At 46.1% G+C, this 8964-nt stretch overlaps 1 protein-coding gene across 1 annotated transcript; it reads left to right on the forward strand.

The window, feature by feature from the left end:
* The first annotated feature begins 73 nt into the window (after nucleotides 1–73).
* CKAP4 (cytoskeleton associated protein 4) lies at nucleotides 74–8080 on the forward strand. Its single transcript, XM_017804920.1, has 2 exons — nucleotides 74–498; nucleotides 5017–8080. The coding sequence occupies exons 1-2, from the start codon at nucleotides 154–156 to the stop codon at nucleotides 6346–6348; spliced, it is 1677 nt and encodes a 558-aa protein (XP_017660409.1). The 5' UTR covers nucleotides 74–153; the 3' UTR covers nucleotides 6349–8080.
* Nucleotides 8081–8964: the final 884 nt, after the last annotated feature.

Consider the following 8964-nt stretch of genomic DNA (forward strand, 5'->3'; position numbering starts at 1 on the left):
GTGTGCGTGGCGGCTCCCCGGGGCGGGGGCCGGGGCGGGGCGGGGAGTGCGGCGCAGCCCGGGCCGGCGCCCCCGCCTTCCCTCCATCCTCCCTCCCTCCCTCGCCCGCTCCCGCTGCTCCCGCTCTCCGCACGACGGCGGCGGCGTCCCGCCATGTCGGCCGCCAAGCACCGGGGCGCGAAGGGGGGCAGCCCGCCCGCCGCCGCCAACGAGAAGGGCGCGCAGCCCGGCGGCGCCGAGGAGCCGGCGGCGAAGAAGCCGGCGGCGGCGGGGCACGGCCGGGGCGGCAGGGCCGGCGGGGGGGGCCGCTCCGGCGCCGGCCCCCGCCGCGGTTGGGCGCTGCTGCTGGGCGCCGCGGTGGTGCTGGGAGCCGCTCTGCCTGCCGGCTGGTACGTGCAGCAGCTGCGGGAGGAGGTCGGGCGGAGCGCCCGGGAGATGGAGGCCTCGGTCCGGCAGCGGCAGGAGCTGGCCGGCACTCTGGACGCCGTGGTGCAGAAGGTAGCGCGGCGCCGGGCACCGCCGGGGGCGGGCGGGAGGGAGGCCGGGCCCCGTCTGGGCGCTCGGTGCTGCTCAGCGGGGCGGGGGGCAGGACGTGGGGTTCGCCCCTTACAAGGAGCTGTGCCTCTGTCGGATGGCTCGGCTTGCGGGAAAGCAAATCTGTCCCGCTTCCCCCCCCCCCCCTCCGCCCTCCTCTCGCCTTCTGTGCTCCCTCAAAGATGCTCTCATGGCATCAGAGGGGCAGATGGAGTCAGGGCCGCGTTTTTCCCCGTGCCTGCAAACGTGGCTTCAGTGCAGCGAGGAATCCCTGCCAGGCGGCGGAGCTGGGCGGGACGGGGCGGGACGGGACCCCGCGGCAGTGGCCGCAGCCCCCAGCTCGCTTTTCCAGGGCCTGGGCCTGAAGCCATTTTATGGAATGCAGCCCGCACGCTTACGTGTTGGCAGCGGTGCAGACCTGCCGTTCCGAGAGAGCCTGCGGCCCAGAGAGAGAGCCTGTAATTCTGTATCTCCGAGGCCCGAAAATCATTTAACCCAGCTGCCGCATCGAGCGGCCAGGTGTATGTGCCGATGTGGCAGCACCGTCAGACGTGGCATGGTCCTATCTCGATGTCTCCACACTCTCTAGAAAACAAAACCCATGTCAGCTTCACCGAACAGCAGAGGCTGTGCCAGAAACGCTGCTTCTACTGTACCCTGCCTCCCACGTTCCTGCTGCTGTCTCTGGCCAAGGGAGTGAGACGCATTGTCCAAGGCAGTCCAGGACCCTGGAAGAGCTGTGAAGTTGTTGGCACAGGGTGTGGCTCAAGTGAAGTGAAATAAATGCTCATTTCCCTTCTCATTTTTTTCCGCTCAGGCCCTGACTAGCCTCTCAGCTGGAGTTTCACAAATAGCACTGTCCATCTGAGTACATCTTAGGGTGCCTAAAGCCTTTAAAAATGGCATCTATGAATGCATATCATCAACACGCAACCAAGCTCCTGTCTAGGGAGTAGTTAAATTGTTTGGAAGGCAGTATGTAAAGTTATGACTGAGTCAGATCAAAGAAAAGGAAATTCTTTTCTCAGGTTGACTGCTCTCTTCATGGCAAACCATGCAGATTCCCTGTGTTCCCTGTGAGCTTGGGCCTGGGCTGGCGGTGGGGGGACAGGGAGAGGGGGCAGGCACTGGCAGAGATCCTGTTCGGCAGTACTTCCACAAGCACAGCAGCCTGCCCACGTGGAGACTGTAGGGTCAGTCGTGGTGTTTCCTCTCCCATACAACAAGAAGGAAAAGGAAAACTTGCGTGAAGGGGGGAAAGGGGTTTTAAAATTCAGGGCTATAGTGCTGTTTCTGAAGCTAATTTTAAATCCTGGGGGTTTTACTCGCTGTTGACAGGGCCATGATTGGAACTAGCAAAGGTTGCTTTTTACTAGTTTTTAAGGCATTTTTATGGACTGTTAGTAGGAAGGAAGAAATTGCGATTACAAGATGTAAAACTACAATATGTGAGTATAGAACCCAGATGTATGTGCAATATATAAGCCCTTCCAAGCAAAGGAATGGGTACAATTTGCTGCCTTCCATCTCCATGTCATTGCAGAAAATCATAGGTACGTGTTACATATTCTAGGAGAGTATATACTATAAATATAGGTATATTTATAAACTTCCTATATTCTAGGAAGTTTGTAAATAGTCGGTTTCAAAGAGAACTGAAAGTTACTTGCCTGTGTACAGCAGATGGCTGATGTTAGACATACAGTAGTGCAAGAATTAAAGGTGGGTGAAAGAGGTCACACAGAGTTTCGATGTAACCTTGAAAGCTTTGCTTGCTGTGGTTTGGTGTTGTCTTTACAGAAGAATGTACTTGAAGGAGAGGAGACCAGGCTGTATTTCATTGCTTTACAAAGGTGTAGAATCCTGTGTTGTACTTGCAGAATGTGGTCAGTGCAGGCTGCTGTGTGGCTTTGCCCTTCAGTCTTTGACTGCAGGGAGCTCCTGTCAGGAGTAAGCATTATGTAAACTCATCTGCTTTACACATCGAGGAGAAAGGAAATGATGTGGAAGTTTAGTCTTTAACATAGCACCATTCTCAGAGAGGCCAAGGTCGTTTTGTGTTTAAACACAAGACAATATGACCAGTTAGAGAAGACACAGTCATTAGCGGTAGGTACATTTTTATGTCTTATTTGCGATGTTAAATATTTCAAGGGCTATGGCATCAAACCTTACCATCCAGGTGTGGCAAAAAGGCAAACTCACCTGTGGGTGCACACACAAACCACTGCATAGTGAATATGAACTCCTGCTTTGGAGTTGTGAGTTTTACCCCTCTTGTGCAAGGGGTTTGCTTTGGGCCCTGGTGGCTCTTGGTTAGGACAGGTCAGATTAGAAGCTGGTCTAATTTGAAGACCAGTTTAATTATATCAGAGCTCACTGATCTCCAAATGACTGGTCCAGCTGGAAGTGTAGGAGAATAGCTTCAACTTTTACACCATGAGCATTGCCTGAAGGCAGTGGAGGAGCAGGTATAAAGTACTTCCACTGTGGAGCGATAGGATCTGTCTCTGTCAGTCATATAGCAGCAGGGACCTGGCCCTGTGGAGCGTTCCTGGGTATTTCTGATGCCTTTTTTTAGACTGACAGTTGAAGATAGTTACTTGCAAATACAAATTTGGTGATTTAGTTGGAGTGCATCAAAGAAAATAAATTCTGTCATACGAGGGGGAGAATTTTCCTGTGCCCTCCTGTAAGATTTCTAAAGTCCATTTATAGTGATACAGAAAAACCTCTTTGTGGAAAGAATCAAAATGACAGCTAAGATGTAATGAAAATGAGGTTGGTAAATCAGTCTAATGGCTGGTGCCCAGCTGCAATGTGTATAGCAGTACTACCTTCTCCATCCCTCCCCCTTAGCTCATTTCTAGTTTGGTATGGGCGCACTAGAGAATACCAGTGTGGGGAATGTAAAATCGTTAGAAACCTTTTTACAGAAGAGTGTGGAAAAAAGAAGTCACCTTTATGGATATTCCTCAAACTGGAGTGATCTGTTGAAGCAAGGGCAAATCTCATGGCAAACTCTACAATCCTTACACAGTGTAGACTTCCATGAAAACTAAAGAGGATTTGGCCAGGGCTTTGCAAAAATACATAAAAATAACTTAATTTCTAGTTAGGAAGTCTGTTAGGTCTTTTGAAAATAATTTCTAGGTTCAGAGTCAGACTGGGAACTGCTGGAGCTTCCTTCAGTTGCAAAGAAAAAAAAGACAGCTCTGTATATTTCTTTCTAGGACCATATAAAATATACTTACTTCTATTTATAAAATAAAACCACCCCTCCAGCTGTGTATCTAATCAGTAAACATGGCAGTGCATGTGGCACTACTGATTAATATACCCCTTAGACACAGGGAGTAGCGTGAGGCAAGGCAACATGCATTACTCAGCACTTGCCATCCTGCCAAAGCCTCGAGGTATCTTCTATGTGATGGATTCCTGTTGCAGCCAGAGGGAGTTCTTATGTTGCTTTACAAAGTTGAAAAAGGTACAACCCACACACCCATGAGTCTTAAGACTGATACTCTGCTTGGCCTCAAAATGAAGTAATGTGTCCTTCTCTGGCCTGGATCTTACCTTTGAATGCGAAAGGAAATGAATGTGGTGGCCACTCACCCCTTGGTGTTCTCCCTCTTCATGCTACTAAAACCACTTGTAAAGGTAGTTTTTGTAATTGGGAAGTTTAATAGCCTACCTGATCCGGTGGTAGCAACTTTCTGTTTACCTGAGCTAGATGGAAGGCAGGCCCCTTGGCAGCTGCTACGCCTTTGTTCTCTGCCTGTGTACATGCATGAGCCCTGTTCACTGAGAGCATGTGGGTGTATGCAGGAGTGAGAATAATGAGGTACTAAGTATTTAGAATGTTAAAGCCTTTCTAATTTTTTTATCTTAAAAAGTACTTAGCAAGAAAGATCTATTGTGTTGCCATTGGTGTCTAGGAGCAGTAAAATGTCATGATTACTGCTCCCATTCCTCAGTCCATCCCAGCTCCCTTTTCCCCCGATTTTTTCTGTCTCTCCTTCTTGTCTACTGTGAAACTCCTTTTTCGTGGTCAGGAATTGGACTTTGCTATTATTGCCTGATAAAGTGTAATCCCAGCTTTTCTGTATTCAGAAGCTGATGCCAGATGTTCTTTTGGCTTTTTTTCCCCCCTCCCTTTTCTCCCTTATGGACTTGTGGTCTATATGCAAAGTCTGGAGACTTGAATTCCTTTTTCACTGACGTGGATTTGCTGGATCATCTGTGACAGGTCAGTGAGGCCAGGGATCCTCAAAAGAAGACATGTATCTATGATAGAGCTGTAAGGCTCTAGAAGCCGGACTTGTTATGCCTCCCATACCTGTATGCCATAGGGTCACTTCAGGTAGGGAGCATGAAGGATTGCGAGTTGATCATTTCATTGGTAACAAGGGCTATAAGGATCTTGGACAAAAAGGGAAAGGATGAAATTACAGGTATTAACTGGATGCATTTGTGTTTCAGGTACATTCTCTTCAAACCACATTTGGAGAATTTGAATCCATGATGAAAATTGTGCAGCAGAAGCAGGAGGTTACCGAGAAGGCTGTTAAACAAGGGGAGAGTGAAATAAACCGGATCAGTGAAGTGCTTCAGAAGCTGCAAAATGAAATTTTGAAAGACTTGTCTGATGGCATCCACATGGTGAAGGATGCAAGGGAACGAGACTTCACATCTCTGGAAAACACAGTGGAAGAGAGACTAACAGAGCTAACAAAGTCTATAAATGATAACATTGCTGTATTTACTGAAGTGCAGCAAAGGAGCCAAGATGAAATCAACAATATGAAAACAAAGGTTGGTTCACTAGAACAGGCAGATGTGTATAAACATGAAATTAAGGTGCTAAAAGATGCTTTTGATGAGATGCAAGCATCCATGAAAATCAAAGAAAAGGACATAGAGACCTTGAAGAGTACAATAGACTCCATGGAGTCTGATGTGTATACTGAAGTGAAAGAGCTAGTCAACCTCAAACAAGAACATGAGAAGTTCAAAGAGGCTGCGGACACTGAGCACCTTTCATTAAAAGCTTTACAAGAGAAAGTTCTGAGAGCTGAGGAGTCAATTATGCAGCTCCCTAGTGACATTAAAAGACTTGATGAAGATTTACTGCAAGTTAAAGCTGACCTCAACAAATGGGAAGATAATGAACTCTTCAGAAGAGCATTAGAAACTTTTGGGAAGAACAGTGAAGGACTGGAGTCTCGCTTGAGGCATATAGAAGACAGCCTGGAGTCTCTAACTTCTGTTGTTGCTCAAAGCAGTGAAAAGTTGCAATCTTTCTTTTCTAAGGAGGCAGAATATGAGAATAAACTCAGTACCCTACAACAAAGCATTAGTACCCTTCAGGGTCTCTCAGATACGGATGTAACTTCAGTCACAGATGTTCTGAAAAGTCTCGGTGAAGCACAGACCTCGCTGTACAATGACGTGGAAAACTTAAGGAAAAGTATCAGTGACCTGCCATCCCCCGGTGCTCTCCAGGATGTCCAGAAGCAAATTAGTACTTTGTTGGATCAAGGAAATCTTCAGGCAGGTCAAGCACATTCTCAAGGCTACCTTGAAAAGTTTTCTTCTGTGGAAGGCTCTGTAGATGAACTGAGATCTTCTGTTAGCCAGGTTGATTCTGATTTGAAAATGATAAGAACTGCAGTGGATAGTTTAGTCGCCTACTCAGTGAAAATAGAAAGTAATGAGAACAACTTAGAGTCTGTGAAAAGCTCGATAGATGACCTGAGGAATGATCTGGAAAGGTTGTTTGTGAAAGTAGAAAAAATACATGAAAAAGTTTAGGCAGCAGTGCTTCTTGGGCACATAATGGATTAAGGAAAATAGCTTTTGTATGCCCCATTTTTTACTCTTTTTAAAAGCAATTTGATACCTCCAAAGAGAATGAGAATAATAATAGAGACAGTTCTGCTTATTTCCTTTATATCTCTTCTGTGTAGGGTTTTGGGGGTTTTTGTTGTTTGTTTGTTTGCTCCTTAAATTCTGTTCTAAGAAAACATGAGTTAGTTGGGGGTTGAGTTTCTAAGGGCTCGTCTTCTCTATAAAGTTGTACCGCTGTAACTGTAATGGTGTAACTAAGGCTTTACAGCCTCGTTAGCATGGGCACACATCTAATGGCATGAAGGTGTTTCACGCTATGACACCAGATATCCCACACAGAAGGGCTACAGCTGCTCTGTACACACTGCTGTACACACTGAGGATTTTACTGGTATGTTTTGGCTTCAGAAACAAATGAGCAAAACTACACCCTGTCTTTAACTGTTTACTGTGGTAAACTTAAGTGGGGAGCACGTTTGAAGCACCTCATCTGTTTCTGGAGTTGGGGACTCAGCCATGTGTCCAGTTTACCAGGTGTCAGCTGAGCTGTACTAGATTTCTGTGAATCCTTAATCTGTACCAAGGAGCTAACACAAGTCTGAGGTAAGTGGCATCGCCTGGGGCTAAGGCCTAAGAGATGGGTTCCACCACATGACTGGAGAGGTTGATTCTTTGTGATAACAGGCTTCTTTGCCAGCATCTTCAGCTGCTGGTGCAGAAGACCGGTGCTTGGAAGGGACATCTGAAGGATGGGATTATATTCAAGAGGGTACAGTAATAGTTTTGTCGTATTTTTAGACCGTTTACATGATGAAGCTGTGTCTTTCCTGGGAAGGCCTAATTTGGTCTTTGATACAGGATTTCTCTGTAAAAATGATCACAAATTTGAATGAGGAGAGAGAAGGACCAAAATTCCACCCGTTGTGTTCCATATATAACAAGCATGCTAACAACAATAATAATACACTCCAAAACACACAAGAAGGAAAATCACCATGAAATCAGCAGAATTGCTTCTATGGCATATATGTTTCCAAGTTTTCACACAGCTGACAGTGACCTGAACTCTTGTTATGTATTCAGGACTTGGTGCCTGATTCTTGTCACCATTTTTGTCATCAGGCTGGGGCACTGGTAGCAAAGGATCCTTCTAGGAGATGGTCGAGAGTGAGGAGAAAGTGTCATAATTCTCTAGATGCTCTTTTAAAAACCCCTTTGTCGTGGAGGTTTTTTGGGTTTCTGTCTTTTTGGAGAGGATTTCTAATATTTCAAGTTTACTTTTGAACTTTTCCAAAGAATTGGTAAAGGAGTGTGCACATGGATACCTTGGAAATAGGTCATGGGCATTGTGCCCACCTCACCCTGCACTAGATAGATCCTTGACTGTGTTAGATGAAGAATTCCTAGAAATGGCGTCTCCCAGAAGTAATGTGCTTGTGGGAACAGCACCAGTAAAAAGGAGTTCTCCTAGGTAAATAAGATACTTAACCATATCTAGTGTTGTTCCCACTGCGAACAGAAAAGGAAGAGGGACCCATGGCATTAAGGTAACCATTGTTGTCACTGTTGGAACTGCACTGTTCTTTGTTGACTTCTCGAGTTCTTGAACAATGTTGTTTAGGTTACTGTGAAATGAACTGTATGGCTTATTTGCAGTATTTTTAATACATAATAAACATTTGGAATATTCTTTGCACCTTTTTTTTGATCGCTGCTTACTTACTGTTGTGTTTCCCAGGATGCTTCCAGTGGGGTACAGGAAAGGGCTTGGGGAAGCAGCAGATGTGCTGCAGCCCTATATTTGGTCTCAGCTGCCATGGGGGAATGTGGAGGTGCTCTTACCTCTTATGGTTACAAGCCTAGGCTTGAAAATGGGGCTTGAGTTAGATCAACGTGGCAATGTTGACTACTGGGCTTGGAAACCCAAGATGGTGGTTGTGAGGTGTGAAATACATGATCTAGGCAATGAATGAGTGCCATGTCAGACACCACCAGCAAGGCCTTGGTAAGACTTTCTCCATGCCCAAAGCATGTAGAACAGAAACAACGTACAGCAAGAACCTGTGCAATCTTTCCAAAGCTGCTCCTTTTGCTTAGCTTTGAATGCTGGATTGTAAGGCCCATAAACTGATACCAGGTTCATGATGGATGTCTGCCTTTCAAAAGTTTGGGAAAGGGTGTTTTCAGGAGTATGGGCATCATCATATCCTGGCAATTCCTTAGGCTGAAGTCACAGAAATAGCTAATTGTTATTAAAATACATATGCTCAACAAGGCAGGTGAGCACCCATTCCCTTGCATCTAAAGGTGTTTGATACAATATGTTGACAACAAGCTGGCGAAGGGCACAAAGTGACTTTAAAGGGTAGTAGCTGCATGACAATGGAACTTAGGCTGTAAAGCCAGCAGTGCAGCTGGGCTGTATTTGATCTCAAAGATTAAAAAATTAATATTTACACTTCCAGGAACTTAATTTTTATGGCAAGCTATTGAAATTACTTACTAAGAATAATAATTCTCCATAAATAATGACATGTCTGGAGGCAGGCACAGAGACAAGGATCCCTTGGCAGGCTGGAA

The sequence above is a fragment of the Lepidothrix coronata genome, unplaced genomic scaffold (genome assembly GCF_001604755.1).
Source record: "Lepidothrix coronata isolate B3197 unplaced genomic scaffold, Lepidothrix_coronata-1.0 Scaffold10, whole genome shotgun sequence".
NCBI classification, from domain to species: Eukaryota; Metazoa; Chordata; class Aves; order Passeriformes; family Pipridae; genus Lepidothrix; species Lepidothrix coronata.

Excerpts from the sequence above, each read along its gene's own strand:
- CKAP4 (XM_017804920.1), top strand. The coding sequence starts at position 154 with ATGTCGGCCGCCAAGCACCGGGGCGCGAAGGGGGGCAGCCCGCCCGCC. Across the intron at positions 499-5,016 it reads TGGACGCCGTGGTGCAGAAG|GTACATTCTCTTCAAACCAC; the intron begins GTAGCGCGGCGC and ends TTTGTGTTTCAG.